This window comes from Amblyomma americanum, chromosome 1 (genome assembly GCF_052857255.1).
Source record: "Amblyomma americanum isolate KBUSLIRL-KWMA chromosome 1, ASM5285725v1, whole genome shotgun sequence".
Lineage (NCBI taxonomy): Eukaryota > Metazoa > Arthropoda > Arachnida > Ixodida > Ixodidae > Amblyomma > Amblyomma americanum.
In genome coordinates this window covers 424,193,313-424,220,968 of record NC_135497.1, presented here as the reverse complement: position 1 = coordinate 424,220,968, position 27,656 = coordinate 424,193,313, and the positions used below count along the sequence as shown (strand labels likewise).

The 27,656-nt window shown below is 45.9% G+C and overlaps 1 protein-coding gene and 1 long non-coding RNA gene across 3 annotated transcripts in view; both read right to left on the bottom strand.

Annotated features, from left to right (window-relative positions):
* Positions 1-3,124: 3,124 nt before the first annotated feature.
* On the bottom strand, positions 3,125-8,417 carry LOC144115860 (uncharacterized). Its single transcript, XR_013311587.1, has 4 exons — positions 7,771-8,417; positions 6,429-6,606; positions 5,850-6,013; positions 3,125-5,753 (listed from the first exon to the last, which is right to left on the bottom strand). It is a non-coding gene; the product is annotated as an uncharacterized LOC144115860 (long non-coding RNA).
* Positions 8,418-13,151: 4,734 nt separating this feature from the next.
* Positions 13,152-27,656, bottom strand: part of LOC144115859 (uncharacterized) — a 40,931-nt gene continuing 26,426 nt past the window's right edge. For both annotated transcript variants that reach the window (XM_077650407.1, XM_077650408.1), the window contains exon 5: positions 13,152-13,310. In XM_077650407.1, coding sequence (XP_077506533.1) covers positions 13,167-13,310 — 144 coding nt within the window. In that variant the 3' untranslated portion in view covers positions 13,152-13,166. The remainder of the gene's footprint in view (positions 13,311-27,656) is intronic.

The window sequence follows — 27,656 nt, the reverse complement described above, 5'->3', positions numbered from 1 at the left end:
GAAACCTAGCTGATAAAGGTGGGATTCGTGCCTCAAGGTGCAGAGCAGCATTGGCGACATATTCTGGAAGCCCCAGACAAACACGCAACGCCTCATGCTCCAAGAGAAAAAGAGGAAGAAGTTTACAGGCAGGAGGTCCTGAGAATGATAGAAAGGTGAACTCCAATATCGGGCTGACGCAGACTTTATAAATCTGTAGATGTGTGTGCCTACTTATGCCTCACCAAGCACTTCAAAGCCTTCGAAGGGTGCCAATGTCCCGAACTCCTTTTGAAGAAACTTACTCAATGTGCGGCCGCCAGGATAGAGTAGAGTCGTATATTACTCCGACATACTTCGACGCCTGAGCTTGAGGAACTTTGTTATATCTATAGAGCGGGCAGATATTTACAGTATTAGAAAACGGAAATACTAACAATGCGCATTTCTTTACATTGAGGGACAGATGAATTCTTCCTAAGCAGCTGTCAAGAACATTGAGACAATTCTGCATGGTTTCATCAAGAGCGTGAATATCACCTTCTGATGCAAAAAGGCAATATCGTCGGCGTACACATGTCTTTTCACATATTGAATGCATAGAATTGATATTAGAAAAATGTTAAAAACAACAGGCGAGAGAACTGACCCTTGCGGTACAACTCTTGTCTGTTTAAACCACCTAAAGGAAACACCACTTTTGCAACAATATAATTCTCTGTTTTCCAAAACAGCAGAAATCCAGGCTAGAAAGTAGTTTTGGAAATTGAGTTCCTGAAATATCAGCAAGATAGTCCGTTGCTCAACGCTGTCTTAGGCTGTACTTACCTCCAAAGTGACAATCGCGGCACGCTGTTTTCTGTTTCGAGCTCATTTAATACGGCTTTCGAGGTCAGTATGAGCACACCAAATTGAACAGCCCTGCCTGAAACAAATTTGACACAGCTTCAAGAAAGCATTTTCAAAAATGAAAGGCATGACACGGCTGAGAAGAACCCTTCCAACCAATTTCACTAGGTTCGACGTTAATGAAATGGGCACATGTTGTCAAACGTTAACCCTTCTTCTTGCTTTTTAAGCAATAGAACTATTTCAGGACCATTAATTGAATGGTTAATTAGAGCCAATAGGTCTTCAGGAGATTCAATAAACAAAATTTTGATCACTGATGAATTGACCTTATCGGGGCGACGAGCCACTGGGGATAAGCGCAGAACAATTTGCGACCGCTCAGGCATAGAGACCTCAGTGAAATCACTTGAGGTGCATATGATTATACCTAGAGAAGGCAGAGCAGATGTAAAGTGAAGCTCTAGGCCACAAGCAATGTCCTCTAAGGCCTTTGCGATGTCAGCAGGGGACTGAACGAAGGAACCAATGTTAACAGCCGGCAGAATCGTCTTGTTGCGCCTCATGAAGTTAAACAAGCCTCGTTTATTTCCTGATTGCGAAAATAAATCATAATGATTTGTGTTATACTCCTCCTTTGCACGGGCGACATTGCGCTTAAAAGGTTGCTGCAACATACTAATAATCCAACCAATTTTTGGGGCATTGAGTGATGAGAAGTTTCTTCCAATCTGCTTTCCGTCCTCTGAATGCTCGCGTGCACTCAGCATCCCACCAATTGTTCGCGAATGCACCCTTGGTTCCCTTGATCAAAATTTCAGACTTTTGCCTTGCATGGTCCAGTACGGAACATAGATGTGTAGCATTGCTTTCGGCACATTTCTCAGCGCATGGGTCCGAAGTGATTGTAAGAGCTTATTTTAGCGTGCCATTAATGCAACTGTAATTTATTAACCAGCGCTGATCTCGCTCGGAAAGTGTTAATTTACACCTCAACCTGAAACAGACCGGTATACTCCTGGGCAGGAAAACGTTAAATCGAAGGCAGAGTGGCATTGACTCCGTACAAATTTAGGCAATCCGGAATAGTTTCAGACAAAGTTGTTATCACAACCGCAATCACATAGTCTAGAACTAAAGCTTTCTGTTTTAAACCCCCCGTCAGGTGGTGCGAATCGAAGTTTCAAACTAATGAAACCTGAGAACGGCTGCTAGACATGACTGAGTCAAGGGGTCGAGGGTCATGCACACCTACGGGAAATATGCATTGGCGATCGTAAATGGCTGTTGACCTGGGACTAAGAGGCCAACCGCAAGGATTTCACATTCATTGTCCGCGTATTAGGAAGAAATGAGTGCCCTGTGACAAAATGTTGTGCAAATTAGCACTAACAACCCTCATAATCGTGATAACCTGTCCTTCAATCAATACTATTTTTTTCTTCTGCGCGTAGTTCAACTGCCCTCTAAGGCTCATGAAAACATTTAATGCTTTGGGCAGAACCTGATCCTGAATCAGTGGGGCCTTCATGCAAATGAACGGGTTAAACTGCACGCAAAATGAAGGAAATTTTCTAAAATACTGTTCTCTTTTCGAGTTCACACGGCAACGGACTCATTAAGAGAGCTACACTTAGCGCTGCAGAAAGAAAATGGTCGGAGCCATGAATTTGACATGGCAAACCGCAAAGGCTGGATAAAAACAGGATTTCTAGGATTCTTGGTGACAACCACTGTACCCCCGCCGGTCTCTCCGTTGTATTTCATGCATAGCCTATTCATCGTATTCTACGGGCGGGCTTTCCGGACTATGCATTGCGCCGACAAGCTGTAACAGTTTCCCCGCCACCCCGTTCAAAAGCGAAAATGGTTGCTAGGTATGTTATATGCTTAAGCTGGACCTTCCAACTTCCAAGCTGCTAACCGGCTAAGCCCGGCAAGAAATTTTCGCTTTGATCAGTTCCACCATGCCATACAGTATAATATGATTTCTCTAGGGGTTCTTTCAACCAACACGAAACTTTAGCGACTAGAACCGGCCTCAGTTGTGCTGAAACGTTCAGTACCGCTGTCCTGAATTTGCGGTTACGCCTTGGTTCAACACGCAAATATTGCGAAGATAAAGTCAGAAATAATTATGTCCTGCTTCTAGTATCATTTCTAATGACAGCAGTGTCCTCTTTCCAGAAAAGAGGAATGCTTTTAGCATAACGCTTTGGCAGTCGCCCGGTCTCTCCAGAGTATGGTGCTGTTATTGCGGTCAGTGATTCATTAAAGACATACGAAAAATGGGCATTATAAATATGTTTATTACGTCCGTGTTTGCATCAGTGCTTCATAATAGCTAATATTTCTTCGCTTCTTCGCTTTTTTTAATGATATTCGGGATGTTATCCACTGTGTGAGCCAGACAACAGCCCTCTATGAGGTTGTCCAGCGTGCTAGTAAAATCTTCTTATTTGAAACCATATTTGGCATTCGTTTATTATTCTTAATTAAGCCGCGGACACGACGAAGCAGGTAACGTAATAAGGGGTTCATTTTCTGAGGCCCAGGCACTCTAAAATCCCTGGGGACGAAGACGGGCGCTTCCGGAGATAGTGTGCAATAATATTGCAGACTATGCCAATCGCTTTCCTCTCAGGCTGTTGTGCTCGGAACACCCTTAGTGAGTAATACAGCGTTAGGCGATTGTCGTAGCAGTGTGAACATTCGTCCTGACACAGCGCGGCTGGTTTTCTTCAGGGTAAAGGAGTTCTGGGTCGAATCGATGTTAGCCCGCGCCTCATGGGTTGCTCAGCAGGCAGACTGTCTCTCGGCGAACTTGGAGATGGACGGACTCTGCGTGATGGCGAAAATGGTCTTGTAGCTGACTCTGCTCCCACGTCGCGTATGTGTGCTTCTCCGTTGGGCACTGGCGGTGATCACTTTGCAAAAACAAAAAAATTGACACTATAGCAGGCAAAAGAAGTCGGTCCAATTCAACGCAAGTAAACACAGGAGGACAGATGAGCTCGTGTGCAAAAAAAGAGACCGCACATATTGTTTGTACTGTGCGCAGTAGTGTCGTGAACCAAACGACAATTGGAATAAACAACTCAGATGCATTTTTGCAGCAGTGAAAGATAGCTCGTTGCACTTGCAACCAAAAAATCTGAGCTGGCCTATGCACCCTAACAAATTTCGAGTATTTGTTATTCTTGTCCTTGCATCGCAAGTGAAATAGTATAATTTGATGTGCTGTAAAATTTCCGTTATGAAACCAATCGCGTCTTGTTTAAAATAAAATAATAGCAAACCAGGAATGAACTTACTTCCTGACAGTGTACAATGCCTATCCTCAAACAAGCTTTAATCAGCACCTGTTCAAACTTTCTTTTAACCGACGACAATCTTGTATTTAATGCTCTAAGGAATACCAAACAGAACCGTGAACATCGCAAAAAACTAGGTTCGGACTGTTAAATATTAGTGTCGGCATGAAAGAGTTGCGCAGGGGAATCCACTAACTGCAACCTAGAGACATGCCAGTGCAGTGATGTGTTAATGCGACAAGGTAAATTACTCCTATTTTCCATCCAATAGAAGCCACACCATTGCTTCTGCCCACAGCTGCACAGGACCTATGTGGCACTATAATGTGCGCTCAATGGTTTGCTTTTGCGCGCTTATCTAATAAAAGTAGAAACGTCCCAAGGAAACGTTTTGCGAAGTGCCCCTTCAGGGTAAGCGCACGCCATTTTTTTAGCTCACACGGATGCAGCAATGACTAGCAACTTCAGAGTGTCGAGTTACTCGAACGAACCCATCTTTTATTGCAGGACTTCGCGTGTTCTGTTCAAGGGTGATATTGAAATATATCAAGAAACACCGCCAGAGAGTAGGATGAGAGGAAAGGAGATATTCAGTCTGGGCAACATGAAGCTCTTAAGAAATATCAGCGTTCGTCTTTGTCAAACAAACGCGACCAAAGGAGAACAGTGCATAAAAATGAGTATAACATAAATATGAAATATATGAAATGCGGCTTCTAATCTTCTAATATGGGTACTTCTATGTGTACAGTCGTCAGATGCCAAGAAGAAAACTGAGCGAAACAAAATATGACTACCAAGGTTAACTCAGTGAATTATATTGCATAATGAAATTTAGATTTCGATGCTTTGTTACGTCCTCCACGGCCACAGTAAAAAAAAAGTGCAAAGAGAGTTTTTTGGCTAATGCTTTTTGCTGCATACAAGCTGAGTCTTCAAGAGCTCTCCAGTCGTGAAAATGAATCATCTGAAAGCAGAGCACAGTCAGCACGACTGACGTAATTTTACTTTGTGTAAACGGGCGCAGATACGAAGCTGGAATAACTTCATTTTGGGGTTTCTGTAACAGTTTTCGGGCATGCTCTGGCATTTTCTTCGGCATAGCAGCTATCTTCAATTGGTGGCATACCTTGGAAGTTGCGGAGAGCACAGTGAGCTTTGGAGAGAAAAATAGTGCACATAAACAAGGATGGACCTTGGTCAGGGCGTATAATTCCAAGACAAGATAGCCTTCGCATTACATGCCCTGACCATGGTCATTCCTAGTTGATGTCCACTAGGATTTAAATAACTTTAGACCCGTCAATTTTCTCTACGAAGCTCGCTGTACTATCCACAGCCTTCGTATTATATGCCCTGCCCTGAGAAGGCAATATAATTCGAAGATAAGGCAACAGTAGAAGGGGGCGGCAGAAAGTCAGGTGGGAAGGCCATATTAGCGAGCTGAGGTACATAACCTGGCCGCTGATGACACAAGGCATGGGTAATTTCAGGTTTATGAAAGACGCCTTTGACCTGCAGAGGACGTAGTCAGGCCAATGTAGGCTACATATGTTGGCTATCGTTGTTTGCTGTCGATGTTGTCTAATTCTCCACTGCAGAAGCGGAACCCTGCAGTGTGAGGGAAAGAAACACACATTAGAAAACAACAGCGCAAAGGACGGGGCACGAAAGAGAAAATAGGATGAGCGCTGACTATGAACTTACGTTTTTACTTCAGGAAGGAGGAATATGGATGCTCTGCAGATTTGAAAACAAATATATAAATGCCATTCTAATCGACACATCTCATCATACGAAGGCCAGAGGGAAAGTGCTTGCTCCACTCGGTTGCTAACAAGGGGATGATGGAGGGGGGAGGCAAGAGAAACCTGAAAACGTAAAAAAGATCCAAAACTGCAAAAAAAGGTATGTAAACAGTGACAACAATAAAGGTAACGTGCTGCTTAGTATCAAGGAATTGGTGATTAAGCTATGTTATTTCCTTCGGAAACAAGGTCAGGGATGGTGTGCTGACACTGGCTCAATTCTTCATGTGAATGATGAAGGCATCTCAGATTTCGCGTGCGCGCTGGTCTTGATATTTCTTTATGATGCATATCTGGTTAATCAATGGAAAGCAATCCTCACAACTGGCGCAGTGAATAGCAAGCGTGCAACCTATTGTCGATCCAAGGGAATTGCGATGCTCTCGCAACCTGTCATTGATGCACCTCGCGGTTTGTTCTACACAATATTTTCCACATGACAACGGAATGACGGCGAGAATAACAGATGGGCTCCTACCCTTCCTGCTGTTTACTTGAGCTTGTCGGCGAAGCAATGCAAACATTTTATGACAGCAGTTCGTGATCGCTCGATATCTGTGCAGTCTGCTTGAGTGTTCATGACAGTCTTTTAGTAGTTTTTCCCAAAGGTTCAGGAAGAGGCCGTCGAGAAATCCTGGGGATGTAAGTAGGCTTACCTGCGAGAGAAAGCTTATAGAAACCTCATGCAGGCATCAATGACCAAATGCATTCTTCATGGGACAGTTGGCTATGAATGGTTTTACTAGCTTGGAGTGCGCACAGGAAAATGGAAGCAGTCCCACCATTTGTGCTTTCTTTGAGGTGAGCCCACACCAACTAGCTCAAATGTCTGGTCATATCCAAAGAAAAACAGCCATTCAAACAGCCGCGGGGTCCATAGTCTGCACCTTGCACTGCACAGCACGTAACTTTTACAGCCCCCAGCATCACTTCAAACAAAAATAAAGCATTTAGAATGTTTCTCTTATCTCTTTATTGGTTATGTTATTGCAGAAGCATCAGGGAAGCTGTGTTCCAGTGCGAACAAAAGTGGCAAACGTCATGAATTAAGTGACTGTTACTCCACTTCATTCCATGTCGGCGGCGCTTCGATGTTGGTGCTTGTAATGACACCGGTTCAGGGAAGCTAAAAGTCTCTACGTAATCACCTATTGTTGGGAATACTAGACACGTCATTGAAATGACTTAGTGGGCTGACAATTTCGCCACGGCGACAATGGGTAGCTTCAGGGAACGTTCCTTCAATAAAAATTAAGAAGCTTCATTCCACCCCGTGTTCTTCTCGTGGTGCTATGATTGAATATGAGACCTCCACCAGACAGAGTGGAAGAATTTCGCAAATCTGCCGTGGAGGGCAATGCGATGTCTGTTTCACTACAGTGCTTAGAATGAGCAAGAATGGCTCTTAATCAATCATGAAGCAGGGCAGAATGATGGGCCTATTGGTATGGCATATTAAAGAAATAACCAGCCAATAAAGACGAACACACAAGGAGAGAACAACACAGGACCACGGCTGGACTAAATAAATATTTTTGTTGAGTTGGCCTTCCGGAAGGCCCGCGAAATCTTTGAGGCCTTTCAAATAGCCAAACATCGCGATGCTTGCGTAAGTTCAACATCGATAGCGCTGACGATAAAAGAACTTGATTATTTGAATAACCATGTTTGAGTGCCTGTCCTGTCTTGGCGCATGCGTTGAAAGTACTCGGTGGTCTGTACTCAGTAAATCATTCAGTCGTTAGTACAGGCGTTCTCCTGTGTTCGTCTTTTTTGGCTGGTTATTTCTTCTTTAACATTAATCATTAATTTGGCGTTACCTCTGTGATGTTTCGCGTGTAGTTCTCGCTGAAGGAAGAGACACCGGATTCCAGCTTCCGGCACCTGCAGGCTGCCGCGCCACCAACACGAGTCCATCTGCAACGGAGCCGCCTGCAACCCGAGCCACGAGGAGGAGCGGGCTGCAGGGCTGCGGTGGGGGCTCCTCATCGACGCTGGGCTGCACCCACCGCTTCTGACTCGGCGCGGACGACGACGGGCTGCACCGGTTGATTCGCAATGGCATACATCTTTTAATCACACGGAAAACATATACAAGTAGCTCCTAGCTATTCGTCGCTAGTGGACGTGCGCACAAAGCAAGCGCAGCATTTACTCTCTCATAAAGCGCACTCTTAATGCTTGATTAATAACTGTGACCGGCACCGCACTGCATTCCATTATTTCATGCTAAGAGGCCAATGGGGGAATGGCCATCCTGGGTGTGCGAGAGGAAAAAGTGTCAGGCATAAGGGAAAGCGAAGCCTCTTTGGTGACATTTAAATGCATACTCGGGATCCTCAGCATCATTTAACATCACGCTTAAAAGGATGGGTCGCTGTGCCTCAGCTGCGGCGCTGTACACAAACTCTTAACTATATTTAGTTAAAATAACTTTTTAAATAATAATATTAGTGAAGAGCCAACAGTATAGCCATGCCTTATTCTTTAATCCTATACTCCGCTAGGTTTACTGCTCGTATGCTTGTTTTTCTGCGAGGCAAGCGGTGAAGCCGTCGGCTCTCTCGCCATGTGTCTCAAACCTCTAAAGCCCACTTTCGCCTATTGTTGACGTGCATAGCGTCCGCTATGTACACATTAGCACGTTGAGGTTGAGCACAAAATTTAATAAATCAGATGTCAATATCTACCACAATGCCAGTGATATTAAGGAACATCTATAGTGCCACTGGAGGAAAGCTTTGCGTATGAAAATGGAGTGTGGATATGCGGCTATTATTCTGCGTTGGGGAATAGCTCGTATTGTGAATACAGTTGCTTGAAGAGTGGGGAAGAATAGTTCGATAAATATTGTTCGCGCTCCTTGGGTCCTCCAGGAGTGCGAGATGCCTTTACGGGACATTTGAAAAGGTTGTGCTGGTAGAATAACATCCTAATTTTCGAGAAATAGCGACAATGGGTATTTTCACACCTTTGAAACTGCACAAGAAAGTGTATGAAAACCCATCTCGTCGCAGAATTCCCATGTTTGTGTTGTAGAGGTGTGTGCGTGCCAAAAGCTGTCCCTGCGGCGAAGTAAAAAAATCTGTGCCAGCATTCGGTAGGTTCATTCTCCTCTTGTTTATACGAGATTATTGCCATTTGAATTCTATGCAAGTCTCGCTTCTGAGCCACATTGCATGTATAAATCGGCGAACTGTGCGGGGTCTGAGCTAATGGCACGAACACAAATATTGCAAATAAAGTTCTGGTTTGCGCTATTTTTTTCGTTTTTAACTTCTAGTAACAGCGCAAAAAACGGGGACGGCGGAATGGGGGCCGAAGCATCGTGCGCCTTACCCGCAGGTGAGTCTTCCATTGTCCTAGCTTTTTTGTGCTGTTTTATATGTCTAGACCAATCGGCCAGTCGACTACCGCGCATCACATGGTGACAGTATTCTTAGAGGACAGCTAGTAAACGCAGTGTATTTTCACTTCATAGTTGCATAGGTATACTTAAGAAATCTTCAAAGGATAAACAAAAACTAAACTTCAAAATTTATTCGGTTCCAAAAAGAACCGGAAATGGCAGCCATTCTTGATTCTCTCTGTTTTGCCACATTATCATAAGAATGCAGAAATAAAAATACCCAGACTGAAGCTATCATTTGGAGGAATCGCAATAATATAGCGATATTTGCAAAAGGACTTTGACGAAAATAATGACGGCATAGTGCCAACTCCAAGCTGGCGCTCAGGACGACCGAAGTGGGAGCCTGCAACGAGAGGATGCAGTCAACACTGCGCAAGTACTCCCGCCAAAAGGCAGAATCCTACACTCGTTGTCATACGCGCTGTAGAAGCCTCGCTTAGCTCTGCCGCAATAGAGGAAGGTATGGGATTTCGGCTTTATGTCCCGCAGATAGCTGTGGGCCAGGGCTTGGTAGGCGCGATATTTCAGGGCTCCTCATCAATTTTAACCAACATGGGTTCTTTACTACGCATTGATATTCCGCAGCACACGGTCTCTTATAAGTAACGCTCCCATCCACATGGGCCTGTCAAAAGCAGGTAAATTGCTCCGCAAGAGCAGGGAGGCAGGAAACTGGTACTCATGGTTCAAGCTTTCACTATTCAGGCTGCATTGAATTACTCAGAATTTTGGGAGCAAGCTGTCCTCTTGCCCTGGCGGCGGCGCGAAACACACTAGCTGCAGCCTTCGAGGCAACCCCGCGCTGCAATACAGCCAGAAAAACGCGTCGGATGTGAGGGCACATGCGAGCTGGCCTAATGACATTCATATGTGCAGCATATCAGCAGAACTGCGATCCTAAATTTTAGGGGAATACATTAAGAATAAAATGTTTGTGGTTCCAGTTAATTTTCACAGGTCCGCATTATTAAAATATATGTAAATGGGTCAATAATTATACGTAGTCTTTTTAGAGTCCGCATGCTGATCCTACAATGTTGACGGCAGTAACAGGTTCGTCATCCTTGTATTTAATGCCGGATTCGACGTTCCGAATGTACTTGTCCACACTTATTTTCCCAGCGATGCGAGCTTAGAGTTCGAGGCCTGGAAACCGGTGTTGTATATGTTCATTTGGTCATGGTTTCAGTTTAGTGGATTGTCTTGCAACTTGCCTTTGTGCATGTGTTTTTAAATTGTTTATTTAAAGTCAATGTGACTAAAGAATATAAATATCGGCGTCTTTGTCAAATAGACGGTGTTTCGTCAAACCCTAGACTACTGGGCCTGGTCTTCGTTCCCTCGCGGCCTTCGACCCCACCACATTGGTCACGATGGGTTGCTAGGCCTGCGTTCACGGCCGCACCGACATGGCTCCCCAGTTTCATAAGCAGGTCGCATGACACAAGTAGTCTCAAAATATTGGTAACTAATATCTCTTAGTTCCATACTCTGCGAGCGTAACTTCAAGCCTCGTCGGCAACTGTTCTGCAACAGATCTAATTCCTTTCAATTTCTATTATTTTCCATTTTCGCCATGTCTTTTTCATTTTTCGGCCGAGCCGTGCGTCTGCCTCCGGCAAGAACACAGCGAATACCTACCGGGATGTTGCGTTTCATATAGCTCACTCGTATGCGTTCCTCGTACGGATGTGGCTGTGCAGAATTTTTTCAAGTTCCCGATCTTGCCTAGAACGACATCGATAGAATCCGGTGCGAACCTGGATGCGGATGCACATCCTCGAAAGCAATAAACGTCGATAAATGGAGATAGCTTGCAAGGTGAACTTCCTCAAAGATCACGAGGATACACCAAGAAGACCGTCAAACCATAAATTTTCAAATGGCCGCCCGAAAATAATGTACAGAATCTCATTTCAGTAGCCCGCATTTTAATGGTCGAGTGATACACCAAATGCTTTTTATTTGACGAGGACACACACCGATATTTACACCCATTATTCCAATTATACTTATGTAGCCAAGTACAGAATACGCACCTAAAAATACAATTCAAATCGAGACAATACATTAAACTGAAACCAAACCACATATAAAACAACCACAACGTGCACATGTGCCCATGAGGGTAGAGTGCTTGAATATGCTAACGATTTGCATATGCTGACGAGACAAAGTGCTCATAAATTCATGTGTCTGTTCATAAAACAAATTCTAAGCTATTAATGCGCCTGCTCCCTGTGCCTGTGACACTTTTGGGGAGCGTATTGGTCAGCTACGGGGCTTTGCGTGCGTGCGACGAATATTCAGAAATTACTTTCTCGAAGAACGTTTTCAATTCTACGCTCCTTCGAGATTTCTTTCGAAATGTTTCAGGGCTACATCCACATCTACTTCACCTCAGAGCGTGGACAAGGGATCTGATTTCGACATTGTAAAAGCTTATGAGGTTACCGTCTTTGATCAAGAAATCGTGGCACCAGAAGTGTAGGTCTACCTTTTTGAGGCGGATCATGAAATAGGCTGCATGAAAAACGTAACGCATTCTACGCAATTTTTATGAAACCAAGAAACAACTAGCAGCAGAAAAAAAGCAATATAAGCTATGCTTTCACTTGCTGATGCATCACGTTCCACCTTGATAGTTTGTATTGTACATAAGGCATTTTGATGAATATAGCTATGACACTCGTATGGAGTTTTCGAAATGAAGACAAACCTTCGGGTCCTCATTGTGCTATTTGCTTCAGAACCACTGATACAAAGTTTCTTTGACACAAATGATCTTAACTTGCCGAGTCAGAGTTAGTCACTGTAGAGACTGAAGTGCCCTTCCGATGAATCTTGCACCGCTAAGAGGTGGAGATGGCAGTGCCGGTCGCCAACAGCAAGTCGCTGCTATAGGAGCTTGATAGAGCTGCACAGTTCACGACGTAGCAGGTAACATAGAGACCTGTTGGGGTAGTGAGACTCATATTTCCTACCCGAGCAAGGCCAAACTTGTGACGTGCACTAGACGGGGAGCGAGGCGAAACAGAGAGGGGAGGGAGGAGAGCGTTGCTGCAGGGCAGAAAGGATAACGCAGCATTCCGTTATTAGTCCCCTTCAATTGTTACCTGAAAGTGTAATACGGGAGGATCTGAGAGGCCTACTGTTGAGACACAACTGTCTGCAGCTGAGCTGCGAGAGGCGCTCGGGTGCCCTCGGCCTTGAGGTTAATTAACCACACGTAAAAGAAAAACAGCAGTCTCTGTTATAAACAAGGCACGGCAGACCGGCAGCGAAAAGAAGACGATACGTGGTTCCTGTCATCCTGGACTTCCTCTTTCCTCCCCTAGCATGGAGATCTGTGTGACGTCTCTAAGCACACTGAACGTTAACAAGCTCGCACAGTTCTGCATAATAAATCCACGTTTGGAATCGCGGTTCGTGCATAGGACTAGGTTTGGCTCGACTTTGCTGAAGTAATCGCGTCACAAGCAAGTTCTGTCTAAGCTCGATATCTGATGCTGCGTGGTAAGTGCCAGTTGAATCTTCAAGCGTCGTCCCGGTGGCTCGAAACTTGACTATGCGAACAAATTTCCAGATCTGGCCTTGCGGCCGATCGTTAAGAATAAGCACTGGCCGGATGCATGACACCTTACCTTCACAGAGCCGAAGGCGAGAGCAATTTCCCGCAGAGAAGAGAACTGGCGGCCGAGTTCCACGCCTGGTTCCCCAGTTCGACGAACACGAACAGCTCAGAGGCGTCCACGTCGCACAGCGGAGCGTGCAGCACGAAATCCTCGTAGACGTGCTTACTGCTTAACGCCGGTCGTTCGCTTCAGCTCTCGGCAGCATTCTCCCAAAGGCGAGTAGACGGAAGTTTCCAGGCTCGGCTTCGAATGGGCGCACGTGAACCTTGCTGGCGCAGCTCTCGTGGGTCATGTTGTTGTTGTTGTTGTTAGCCTATCAAAAGATGGGACATACCCACACTGGGGAATCGGCCAAGAATCGGGTGGCTATTCAGCTGAACGCAGTTAATAAAAAGGAAAAGCACGTGGAAGCGCAACACCGGTGAATTCTTCCTCATGAACACTCGTGGGTCATGCGCCGCAGTTATTTCTTCATCTTTGCTCTCTTGTGAATCGCACGCGCACACCGGGTACTGATGGAGAAAGAATTTAAGCGCTGCTACCGACTCATGACCTCTCCTGGCCTACGTCAGCAGCGTATGTGTAACCGGCTTGGTGATCAATGTATCTCGTTATGGACAGCATCTGCGGCACGTGCAAAGGCAGCTGTGACTGTGGGAGATAATCCATTGGAGAATTGTGTAAGGGTACATGCGAGACACCTGAAGAGATGATTTTGGACACCAGTCCTCGTCTTTTGTCGTAACATTACTTACAACACCGAGAAGTCGCAGACCTAAGGCACGAATATCGTACAAAACTAGTTGCCAAATCAGTACAATAAATATTTCCATAATTCAATGAACCAATCAAAGAAACAAAAAATCAATCAGTCAGTCAACCATTCGATTTAACTATTCAATTGAATCAACCTTCAAAGAATTACTGTTATAGAGCGCCGCTAGAAATTGGGGCCGAAACAGCCACATCACACAAATATTAAGCAAGGGATCTTTTTGCTTTACAAATCTTGTGCAAAATGGCGTACCAAGATATTTTGTCTAATAATTACGAGACTATGAAACTTAATGAAATATTCGGCTTTCATTGACTATCTGGAACTTTCCTATTGCGCTCTCGTACCTTTTCCGGCAAGGCGGCGTTAATACGATTATTTTGAGGTTAGCTGCCTTGTTATTGTCGTGGCAGCCATTTGGAGCACCTAATATCCCGAAAAATACCATAAACTCAATTCGTGGGCGCAGAAATATGTCGTTATCGATGTTTTCTTTCTTTGTTCTTATTGCATATTGTTAGCTTGTAATTGCAGCTTAGTAGCTTTGATATCCCTTGTCGTTTTCCTTAATTTGATTTTGTAGCGAGTAAGAATGCATTCTTTTTTCTTGAAGCGGTCTGTGCAAGTGTGGCCGGCAGCATTGAGGCGAGAAGTCTTGCATGCTGTATGCAAGACTGTACGCAAGACTGTATGCTGTAAACACCTTGCACGAACGTTTCGCAAATATATTTTGCACACAATTCCGTGATCAAGTTCATGTGCCCCGACCGCTAAAATGAATAGTGTTACAAGCACGCTGCTCTCTTCCAATGACAGGTGGCAGTCTGTTGATTCAGTTCATGCCATTATGCTTAAACATCATGAAATCACAAAAACATAGAAATTTTTATGTGTCAATTTCACCTCAGAATTCAGAAGCATGCTTTTATCGATGAAAAAACTTTTCTCACCTCGACTTCTAAGCCATCCTGAAATATTGGACATTACGCAGATGTACTACCTGTTGCGCTGCGTGGGGTAAAGCTTGTAACATTTCCAACTGACTGCAATGTCTTGTTTCTCATCACAGACTGCAGCCTACCGAGGCTGAAGAAGTCGTTTTGTCTCTAGCGGTCGCCATCGGCAACACGCCGGGAGAATCTCTCACCGTAATCGCCGACTCGCACCAAGCCCGTAGGAATTTCCTCAACGCAAGACTGCGCACAACGGCCATGCGACTATTCATCAACACAGGGGCGGGAGTACCAGAATCAAACTACAGTAATGGGCACAAGAACGAGTGGGCCTCTCTAGAGACCACGTGGTTTACTCCATCGCTAAAGGCCACACTTAGCGAGCGGGGGCTGGAGCGTGGCTATCGCAGTCTGTACCCCAAAACTACGGCGCAATACTGGGGTATTAAGTGGCAGTAGGGGACGATACCCTCCGCCTCGTTCTAAGCTCAGCCAAGAAGAGGCGACACGCTCGCGCCAGCTTCAGAAAGACGTTTTCGGGCCTACACATCATCATCAAAATTCATCCCACCGCGAAGAAGGATAGATGGCCGCATTGAGGAGATAGGGCTACGCTATTCAACACCATATGGGCCTTTCAACGTTACCCGGCAGTGCCTGCACGCAAATGTCCTACAACGGAGCAGTGTGGGAGGCCTTGACCAGCACAGCCTTGGAGGACCAGCTCGCCTATATAAAACGAGCAAGCGCTTCGAGTGTCTCCTTCGGGGGCCCGTATTAAAAGAAGTCCGGAGCGACCCACACTGCTGACATCTAGAAGCCTTTTAGAATAAAGTTATTTTCTTCTTCTGATGACAGCACGTAAATCTGCTTTTCTTGCGGAATCGCAATGTGGTCGATGCGGTCCAACTGCTCTCTCCATCCAGAGAAGACTGGCTGCTCTTTTTGAACTCAGACAACGCAACGCTTGCACATAAAAGCATAGAGCCTTATGAATCTACTTTAGGAGCCGCGATCTTTTATACAATAAACTTTTCAAGTTAGCGCGAATAAATGATGTGTCCTACATGAAGGACACTCAGAGTTTATAGGTTAGTTTCACCTGTTTCTGTGGCTGATGCTTCAAGTTAAGCAAGTAAAATATTTTTTTTTAAGTTATGGCTCTCTTGGACCGAACTTTTTACTAATTTAAGCTACTCCATTTTATTTTCCTTCTTTATCATTTCTAACACCCTCTAACGGCATGTTCAGGCTCTCTGCTTTTGAACCTCTCTTGCCCTTCACTTAAACCAAAAGCAACGATTTTGTGATTTCGGTATTTCCCTAAGGACGCAATTGGACTACCCTTAGGACGTCGGATCTTGTTAGCTCCATCTGAATGCATGCAGAACTCAACACCAATAATGTGCTAGCTATTTCCACGGTCTGCATTTTTTTAGTTTGTTAGCAGTCATACACCATTTACAGAGAGCAGTGCACTCTGTCCACAAAACTTGGCGCCACTAGGGCAGCTGCCAACCCTGGTGTTCGGAGCCGTAATTAAAAAATCGGTTCGCAGTGCGAACTGCTACTGCGCAGCTTGTGTACGAATGTCAAGTGACTCTTAAACCCGGCTTTGGTACGGTTGTCAAGCGTTTTGTTCAATTAATATGCCCAGCTAATGTCCCTGCGGTGTAGCAGCGTCATAATAAGCGCGCTTATTGCATTTGGGGTTTAATACGGGGCAGTTCATGCACAAGTCGCTATTTTCCGGTGAGCTCTCTCGCGGGTTCATGCTGCTTTCTGCGAATGTTAATCTGTCGTTCTACAAAACAAATAAACATATTATAAACCTGACACGCCAGATTATCTCAGTGCCGGCAGCAGCTACCGGAATGCCGGAACGACTTGATGATACCTTCACATCAACAATATATTGCGCCGTTCTAATGTCACCGGCTTATTTTCAACGTTTAATAAGCATCATCTCGTGGCTATTATTATGAGCACGTTCATAATTCATCTTGCGAAACAGGAGAGTCGCTGTTTCAATTCCTGTAGCCTTGCTCACTTTCGACTAACACTGATCGAATACACCGCATAATAGATGCTTTTTAGACCTCTGCAATAAGTGCTGCCTCGGCATCGGCATAGTGCTCACTGCACTGTCGTGTGTACTTGGCGCTATCAATGGGGAAGCGACTGGCGAACTGGTTTGGGACAGTCCCCAGAAGAGGCGTTTCGACAGTTCTTTCGCTCGATGCAAAGGTCTACCGAATTACTCTAGCCCAGTGGTGAAGTTTATCATGACAGAAATATGTATATTTCAGCTTTTTCCGACTGGCCACATCGTGGGTGCCAATTTCAATCTTATACTTAGCAAGAGAGCACAGTCAAGTGTTGCTAAGCTCCTGAAGCGTATTTTGAACAGCGTCCATAGTCTTCATTTCGATTCCGGAACGTTAACAGACTATGAAGTAATATCTGGCCCATCGTTCAGCGATCACGCATCACACAGCGATCAGCGCGCGCACGTTCGGTTGCAAATCTCTTTCAGAGTGCTGAGCGGGAAACATTCCTAATCGCTCTGAACACATATAAGTGTGAAAGCACTATTCGGATGCGTAAACCCCGAGCAATATATTCCAACGTTCTCGGGTTTGCGATGTTTGTGGTTTTGTGCCAAGTGACTAAAGCAAATAAAAATCAATGAAATAAACATCCGTGACAAGGATTCGAACCCGCGGCTGCACCAATAGATCAGCTTCGCTGGCCACTGCGTAACAGCACAAGGCTATCGCCGCAGCCTTGTGGTGGTTACAACTTTAATGCCACAAAAGGGAAGGGATTAATCGGGGCTGGGAAGAGTAAAGTGTGCCTCCAGTCAGGGTCGACCTCTTGAGCTCGCGTGATGAGGGCGAGCGTCGTCACGCCCCGTGATAATCTGCAGCACACTCTTGCGCAGGCATTGAACATTGTCGTCTTTATCAACTTTCATCTGCAGAACGAAGACAAAAAATTCCCTGTCTTCATCGTAGTCGATACTGCCCGTTCAGTTCCTCTTTCACATGTTTATAAAATTTAGGCAAAATTTCTCTGTCATGTTTTCGAACGTTCGGCAAAAGTATCCAACTGTAGAAAAAATTTTAAAGCCAATGCTGCACTTTTTATCTACTCAGTTTGACAACGAGTTACGTGGCCACAAAGAGTATTAGGCGGTAAATTGATTTAACAAAAAGAACGCGCCGATGGCTGACCGCGGTTTTTTGACGCATTCGAACCGATGCGGGCAGTGGGAAGGAGACCAGTAAAGGAGGTGATTGAAAAAAACATTTTCCAGCGCCAACGCATACTATGCGCACACACACGAAGTTTTTGCGCCGTCCGGCAGCTCGTTATCCACAGTGAAAGCCGGAAACGCGTCTTGCAGCCGAGAGCCAGAGCGTCGGCAGACGGCAGCTGTCGAAACGAGAAGGCCCAAAGGCCAGCCATGGGGGAGTGGTCACGTGACCAAATATGATGGCTCCCATGTTTACGCGCTGTAAATTGTCTATAGTTACCATTACCCGCATTTAACTGTCGTGTGTATGTCTCTTTTGCTGTCTCTCTGTCTGAAGCATGTTTATCAGGCTGCTCACCTGCGCACCGAGTGGTGGGCAACCTGGCCATATATATATATATATATATATATATATATATATATATATATATATATATATATATATATATATATATATATATATATATATATATATATATATATATATATACATGTGTGTGTGTGTGTGTGTGTGTGTGTGTGTGTGTGTGTGTGTGTGTGTGTGTGTGTGTGTGTGTGTGTGTGTGTGTGTGTGTGTGTGTGTGTGTGTGTGTGTGTGTGTGTGTGTGTGTGTGTGTGTGTGTGTGTGTGTGTGTGTGTGTGTGTGTGTGTGTGTGTGTGTGTGTGTGTGTGTGTGTGTGTGTGTGTGTGTGTGTGTGTGTGTGTGTGTGTGTGTGTGTGTGTGTGTGTGTGTGTGTGTGTGTGTGTGTGTGTGTGTGTGTGTGTGTGTGTGTGTGTGTGTGTGTGTGTGTGTGTGTGTGTTCACGAACCCGTAGTAACCGATTCCGCACATATGGATATTAACCCATTATAGCTATCCGAACAACTCCCATCCCTGAACACACCATCTGAAAACCGGAACCGAAGCGAAAACAGAACTGCTAACGCCCATATTTCGCATTTCGCCTAACAACGCAAATTGACCATCATTTTTTCATGGTATATATTTTTTAGTTCCCTGTCATTAATCTTATTCTTTTCTACCTTTGTTTTCGTCCGTATGGTGTTCTCGAGAAGGACGTGGACGAGGAAGAAGAAGGTATAGGCGACGAAAGAAAAAGAGGAATGCTCGTCGTGACGCTGTGGCCGTATGCATGTTCTTGAGGAGGAAGCGTTCGGCTTCCTGGATTGCCACCTGGACGGTTCTGAACGGCTGTTTCCTGTGGTGCCTGTTTTTTTCCTGGTGGTGTCTGCGTGCTCAACCCTGGTGAGGCCGTTCTGCGTGGGGGATTTGACCAGGTCTAAGGTTAAGTCTGTAGGCGCGGTTAATGTGCACTTGAGGGAGCATTTGGCTCAGGTATGTCGCTGACCTCCCGGGGCGGAGGGTCGGCAGCCTGGTTTGGCAGCCTGCCCCCCCCCAAAGCTTTCCGCTGGACCTTTTTAGGAAAAATGGAATTAACGTCATCCCTGTGGCTCTCGTGCCGATCTGTGAGGGAATGATCAAGATGAAAACCTATAAGGTTCTTCAGCAGGAGCTAAGGTCTCTCACTACCCACTACCTCCAGATCTCTGAGGTGCGACCGTTCGGCCGTAGAGACATTGTTTTCAAGTCCTCTGGCATTGCTTGCGTCACAGACCTGCTCCAGTGCCAAATATTTCAGTAATTAGCGGTGAAAGCGTTCATCCTTGAAAAGCTCGCATGCTACAAAGGTATTGTTCGTAGAGTAGACCCAGCATCTTCCCCACAGGAAATACTGGAGGAGTTTTAGGATGAAGGTGTGGGGGTTCTTTCTGTCTACCGGTGCAGTAGAGAAATAAATGGTGTGCGTGTAGCGACAGAATCAGTTATAGCTACTTTTTGCTGGTTCCTCCTGTCCTTCTGAGCTCAAGGTCTGGCCAATAGTGTATCGCGTGGATCCTCTGCGACCCCGTCCACTTCAATGGACCAACTGTTGGCGGTTCGGTCGCAGTGGTAAAACGTGTAAATCGGCGACCCGCTGCCGTGTTGGTGGAGAAGGGCATTCGGATGACAGCTGCTCCTCTGATCAGCCCCAGTGTTGCCTCTGCAAGTGTAACCACCCAGCTGATGATGCCCACTGCTCGAAGCGAGCAGACGAACAAAGCCTGCTAGATATAATTCAAGCGAAGCGATGCTCGAGAGCAGATGCGTATGCAATTCTGGATCGGAAGAATAATACATATGCCAACCGTGCGCGAAGCTCTGTTGCAGATATAGAGTCAAGTTTGACAACTTCGATAGTGTTCTCAGTAGAACAGGCTCTTTCTGAGGTGGTTGAGCGGATGCTGTGGAACTTCACCGAGGCTTTATTGCAACTTGTTGCTGGCCTGTCTCTGCCTTCTCAATCATCTGTTTCGGCCCGACGCCTGCATCGCTCCTAAATTGTGCTGCTAGTAAAAGTTACTCCATGTCGCCTCCTGACGCGTCCCAAGTCCCGCCTGCCAATAGCGCTCCTGGCAGTGTCTCTCACGTAGATATCTGTAAAACGGATGTTGAAATGCTCTGTCCTTCCCAGAAGCGTCGAGCTTCTTCCTCACCCTTGAAGTCAGCTGTTCCGCAAATCAAAGCCAAGAAAGGACCCCCCCCCCCCCCAGACTAATCCCCAAGACTGATGTGCTGAAGGAAGCTGTTGCTGCTTCTTTCATCAGTCAATAATCATGGCGGGTCTAAAAGTTCTGCAATGGGATTGTCGTTCCGTACTTTCTTTTCTCACGGATCTTGAAATACTTCTTCATAAACATAATCCAGATTTAGTGATTTTGCAAGAAACGTGGTTCTCTCCACTTAAATTATTTTCAATGAAAAAATTCCGTGTTTTCAGGGTGGACCGCATTAATGACAGGGGTGCTGGGTTAATAACGATGATCTCTACAAAAATATGTCACCGGGAATCAATCTGCAGAAAGTTATGCTCCCTGACTGAGTTGTTGGCGGTTGAAATCTCCCTTCCACAGTGCGCCACAGTAACTTTTGCTAACGTCTACTTTCTTGTAGGTGTTCTCAGGACAGACTGTTTGGATACCTTACTGAGCGGAGCAAACAACACATTCATCGCAGGGGATTTTAATTCGCACCACAGTGTCCTGGGTAGTCGCTCTGACTCCTGCGGCCAGCTTCTCTGGTCATGGATGTCTATGAATGCAGTGCGCTGCTGCGATTCCGGAGGAGTAACCTTTATGCGTGGAGTTTCTCGTTCAGTTATACATTTAACATTAGCATCTCGTGGGGTTGGAGTATCTGCATGGTCAACAGTAGACTCAGATACATCCAGTGACCACTTTCTAATAGCCTTTACTATTATGTGCTCTCCTATCAGAAAAGGAGGTGCAACCTTGAAATTTGTAAATCACATTGCGTATAAAAAAATTGATATCTGCCTCGCTTCCCTCCATAGATAGCTCAGGTCGAACAGAAAGAGCTCAGCGGGCAATTTCCTTTCTGCAAGATGCTGCTGAGAGCTCTGTATTCTCTGTGTGCGCTACTGCCCCTGCGAGACAGCCGTCTCCTTGGTGGACGGAGGAGAGTGAGAAAGCTTATCGCCTTAGAAAAGCAGCATGGAAAAGCCTTTCCTATAATCAGAGCCCAGCTAATTGGATAAATTATAAGTTCTACTCTGCATCTTTCAAAACTGTTAAAAAAGCAAAGGATGATTATAGTCAAAATTTAAACACATATCTCTCTAAACCTCAGAATAAGAAGGCTCTGTATAGATTCATGGCGCAGAATAACAACTTTCCGGCCTCCAACTGCATTAAAGTCAATAGTATTTTCTCCGCAGGAAGCTAAGCAACACCTTGAACGTATCGCTCAGGGGCTGGCTTTACGTTTCCAAGTGCAGAAAACGGAACCTTCGCACACTCTCACCCCCAGCTCGCACTATACCCAGGTGGACGTGTCAGAACTCCTCCCAATTGTTCTCCCAATGCAGTCTGCTGCCCCGGGATGTGATGGGGTTACTGTGGGCATGTTAAAGATTTTAGCGCAAGGCTTTCCAACTCACCTTCTGGATATTGTAAATTCGTCATTTGAAAACTCTTGAATTCCTAACAGTTTGAAAATTGCGAATATAATTTTACTTCTGAAAAATGCAGAGAATGGATTTCATTTAGACAATATTCGGCCGATTGCTTTAACCTCAAATTTAGTAAAGCTAATAGAAAGAGTAGTACACAGTCGCCTCACAGAGCATGTTCATCACATTAACGGCCTCAGCTCCGCATAGATTGGCTTTCGTGGCGGTTGTTCAATATGGTCCGCGCATGTGGATCTCGACAGCCGATTACGACTCTCAATGCGCAAGAGAGAAGTTGCTGCCTTGTTGACACTTGATGTTGCTAAAGCATATGACAGCGTTGAACACACGGTCCTTATTAACAATCTTACACAACTACATCCACCGCGCTACATCTATGCTTTGATTTGTGAATTTTTAAAATATTTTTCTTTTGTACAGACAGATCTTTCTGTTCAAATACCTATGTTCAATCAAGAGGTGTGCCACAAGGATCTGTTTTGTCTCAAATGCTTTTCAACATAATGGTTTGGGACATACCCATTCATCCAAACATTGCAGTTTATGTATACGCAGATGATATAGCTTTTTTCGCATCAGCAAAGGATATTCATGCACTATACGAGTGTTTGCAGGCATACCTGAATGCTATTGAAGTCTGGTTGAACCAAATTAGTTTATCACTTAATGTCAGCAAATGTGTCGTGCTGGTATTTCCGCCCGGCACTCCTTTGTACATCTCGCTAGTATACCACTCCACTCCAATTCCGCAGGTGGAGTCGGTTAAATACCTAGGCGTTACTTATGTTCAAAGCTTGGACTGGCGGCACCATATTAAGAATAATGTTATTAAAGGGGAACGTGCTCTGGGCCGGTTGACACGAGTTGGCAATAAAAACTTTGGCATGCATCGTCACACGTTACTGTTGCTCTATAAGGCTTATATGAGACCAATTCTGGAATTTGATTGTGTCTTGTTCCCTGCTAGCGCAAACTACAAGCTGCAGCCATTAGCTTTGCTGGAGGCATAGCCCTACGGCTATAGCCCTACGGCTATGCCTCGAGCTCCCAAAATCAGCTTCCAACGCTGTCCTTTATCTGGAAGCCTGTATCCCCGATATCTTCTCCCGCTTCCAACTTCTAACAGTGCGTACTTTCCTCAGGTCCTTTGACCCGGCCCCCGGCGTTCGTAGTCCCATTTTTCTATCTCAACCACACCTGTTTTTCACTAATCATTGGCCACGCTATCAGCTTCCGCAAGGTAGGTTCACGCAGAATCTGTTAGCCCCGCTTCAGGTTAATCTGATCTCCTTGCAACAAGTTGGAGATACGCAGGCTGACCCCGTCTTTCATTAGGACCATATTTTCCGTCCCATGCGAAACATATGCCCGCTAATATCCTAAATGGGCTCCTTTCTGAACACATAATGAATTTTCCTCTTCATACTGTTATCTCCGCTGATGCCTCCGGCAGCTGTGAGAAGGCGGCTGTAATTGGGATATATTCGCAGGAGCTGGCTTGGAGCTATTCCGTTCGTATCCCATATTATACTCCTATATTCTTCGCATTTTCTGGCCATTGGATTGGCTCTTCTCAAACTTCTTAGGCATGTAGCACGGGTTCTTATTCTTGCAGGCTGCCTTTCAGTTCTAGTCTCTCTCCAAAATTCTGGAAAATCTTTATTGAATCGCTCGCTTAGGTTTTTTGTTTCGCGCATAGTGCGTGAGATCCGCTTTGTCTGGGTACCTTGGTGGCTGATTTATTGGCAAGGTCAGCTCTCAGCGCTCCTGTAATCTATCCCGTCCCTCACCTCATTCTGTTAGAAACTTCACGTTTCCAGCACTTCCAACATATTTCAGCCAACCTGAGTGATCCATTGCTCAATACCGTGGATTTTAGCCACTTAAAGTTCCCATGGAATATCCGGTGGTGTAAATCAAGGCTTTGTGAGGTGTCAATGACGCTTCTGCGATGCAGAATCTCTCACCTAAATTTGTACTTATGCAGATGTGGGTTCGCTGCGACAAACATTTGTGTATCATGTGGGCAAGTTGAAACAATAGATCATTTTCTCCTTCCTTGCCGGCGGTTCGCAGTTCAGAGAAAACAGTATTTGGAGGTCCAAAAATGCAAGATTCTATTCCTGGCAATTCATATTTCTTTAATTCATTTGACTGTTCCAATTTTTATCTTTCATTTCGTCTTCCCACGTCTATTTTTCCCCGCGCAAATACCTCATTGGGATTATCCACTGAACCTTGGCCAATCCCCCTGCGTGCGTATGTGCCATGCTTACTAAGGAGAAGAAGAAGAATGCAGATTGCCACCCGCCTGCTGCGATGGCGGAGCAGCTGTGTTCTTGGCCCGGCACGAAGCTACGTTGGCGCGACCCCCGCGCCTAAGACTTCCCAAGCTAACAGCATATGCAGCGAGGATGCGGTGTCAAATGAGGGCACATTCATCGCGGCTTCGGCTGCTGCGTGCCTAGCTCAAAGCTCGATGTCGCTAGGCTCGGCCACCCCGTCGGGGCCAGCACATCCGGACACCCCAACTGAGCTTCTCATCACTTCGTCCAAGGAAACCCGGAAGCGGCCCCTGGAGCAGCTTCGAAAAGATGCTACGATGGCTGTAAGGAAGCGAAATAAAGCTGATGAAGGTGAGGGTGCCATAGCTGCCGCACCACGAAGAAAGTTCTTCCATGTTTCGTCCTCCAGCGTCATCTGCGAAGGGGATATCTCACAGCCGTATAGAGCGCACTGGAATGACGCGGCCCATCTGGGACTTGCCAGCTCCTTCGTGTTAGCCGGGATTTCCAAGCCGCCTGGTGCCAACACAGGAGGTTTTTTGCATTCAGCAAGCACTACGACATCCACTGCACCTAAAGCTGGCCTGGAGGAGTCGGGTACGACCTCCGTAGGAATCTCCCCTCAGCCATCACCGACTATGACCATGCATCATCCAAAAGAAAGTCCATGGATCGGAAACACGACAGGTCCGTGCGAGAATATCTCGCTTCCTGCGCATGTCCCAAAACGAGCTACTCTGTCGCCTTCCAACTCCCAGCATCTTCGTTCTCCAGTGGGCCAGTCTCATGGCGAGGAACTTTCAACAGCCGGCGACAGCTACGCAGGAGGAGATGCAACTCTTTCGGCCGCATCTGACAGGGTTTTCTCCTCTTGGAAGAACAGGGCTGCCCGTAGAGTTCGAGCAGTTCATCCAATGTCTGCTCAGATTTCCATACGCCGTTGGCGTACTCGCAGCGACATTCGGCAACAGACCTTTCCGCAAGAAGATCAACAGTCTGAGTGCAACGAGGGCAGCCAACTGCGACCACTAAAGAGCATCTCAGCGTACGACAGCGCGCTGTGCAGTCGATGTGCTGCGATGGTTTCTGCTGGAGTGTCCGTACCTGGTGACATCGTTTCAGCACAAGACGATGTGTATGGCGGGGAGCATTTACTGACCATACTCAAAAGCCAGCACGTGAAAGACGACGATATGCACAAAGAGCCAGCGGCTCAGTTGGCAAACCACATGGGCATGCCGATTCATCTTCCTGGCAGAAACACGCGCTCTCAGTGCGGTGGGCCAATAGTCAACCAGCCAGACTGCGTGGAGCTTGCTCAAGAGTCCGCGAAGGGAGGAAGCGACTCGAATCACGAGCCTCAAACCAAAAGATCTAACCTTAAGTGCGCAACCCCCACTCGTTGATCAAAAAACGGAAACGTAGCGAAATGGAAGGATGATGTGAAGGGGAGCCGCTAAACAGCGAGTTTCCCATGACTCATGGGCAGCGGAAACATCACAAGGCTCTGGTACTGACGAATCATTTCCCGTTGCTGCGACACCACGGCCATGACCAAGAGCGCCATGCTCGAGCAAAGAAATGCATGATCAGAGTGGTTCCTCCCAGTCTCATGCTGCTTCTAGTGATGCGCCAGCTACGACTATAAGAGACATCAAAGGCTCGCACTCGCCTAATCCGAGCCACCACTGAACTTCAGGGATGTACATGGCTTCGAGAATGGGTACTCTACTGCAATCACTGCTGGGGGATTTACCACACAGTCTTTCCATCGACTACGAGCGTGCTGATCCTTCGCCCCCTCTGGAGCAGAAAATTTCCAGCATGGAGGAATTTATCCTATTCCTAAGGCCTCACGCGGAAGAGCAGAAAAGAAACCGGATGCTGTGGCAGCAGCGGCACCACCAAGAGTCAGATTTGGATGAAGATGAGGAGCAGCTATAGGGTCCATGCACTATAGCGGATCGATGGCCATAAATTCTGAGTGCGGTCAAGTCGTTCTCGACTTCTTTGTCGGGAGTGACATTCTTGTGGTGAACGCACTCTCTGCCGTGGGTTTGGAATGCTCCAACGTCATCGCCGACGGAAGGTGTTCGTCGTTTCGTAGGAAAGAATATATTCTTGCAAAGGTTCCCTCTTTTTCTTAGCTTGGCTGACTTGGGGACCTTTGCACGACCGCTGTGTAGCTGTAGCTTAGCGCTGCAAAACTTGAGCTAGACAGCGATGATGATCGGCACGGAAGTGTCGGCTTGACTTATAGAGTCTAAATGGTTTGAAAACAATGAGTGGCTTGAACACTCTAAGTCCTTTAAAAATTGCCAAAATTTTTTATAAGACCTTCAGATGCAATGCCATGATCAACAACAAAAGTGTCTCGCCGAAATTTTCATGACGCGCCACAGACATACGAAGAAAGAGACGCAATTCGGAGGAGGGGGGGGGGGGGGGGGGGGTACGCTACATGCAGCAAAAATTAATATCCACTTCTTTTACTTGACTTTCCCAGTTAAAAAAAACGACAGATCGATCTGAAAAATAGCAGTAAACATTTTGTAATTTTGTCGCAACATGAAATTTTTTTGTTTTGCAGTATTTTTCTCTAGTACTCTAGTTCTTTCTGCGATACGTTCTGTAGCCTGCAGTTCCATAGTACTTCCTGCAGTAATACACAAAATTCTGCTAATGATACAAATTTCTTGGTCGGGAAGAATGCAGAAAATCTTTTGTGGCAACAGAAACTTTTCTGTCGTGCTTTTCTTCTGGTTTCTTCTTCCTGGGTTTGATGCTAACAGACCTACAGTAGTTCTTGTGTTCCCGATAAACAGGTTTACGTTAAACCAGCCCGCGGGCATCAACATGTTCAGAAACACTGAGCTCTCTCCATTCAACGGCCGCAAACGGGTGCCGTGCCCTGCTTAACCTCGCCGCTTATCCTCCTCCTCCTCTCTTACTGCTGTCTGGATAGTTCTTCGAGGCATTGTTCCCCAAACGAGGCCTTACCTAAACGGATTTGACCGAAAATTTAACTCCACGTTCACCGCTGGTTTCTGATCTTATGTGCCAAACTGTGCAGCCTGGCGGCGCGGTGATGCAGCGCAAACTTTCAAAATTTTCCATTTATTGGCCTCAGTCGGGACGATATCTGCGGGCAGCTTTGCGGGTGTGACGTCAGAGTTTGCTCGGTCTTCGATGTTTGCTCTGCGTTTGCTGAAGGTTAAAATTTCGAGAATGTTTTCGGTCGTTTCAGACCAATAATGACGCAAGGTGTCGCTTACAGTCGCCAGTCTAGCCAATCAAACCGTTACGATAGGTTTGTGACAGTATCTCTGACGTCATAGGCTGGTCTGCTGTGACAT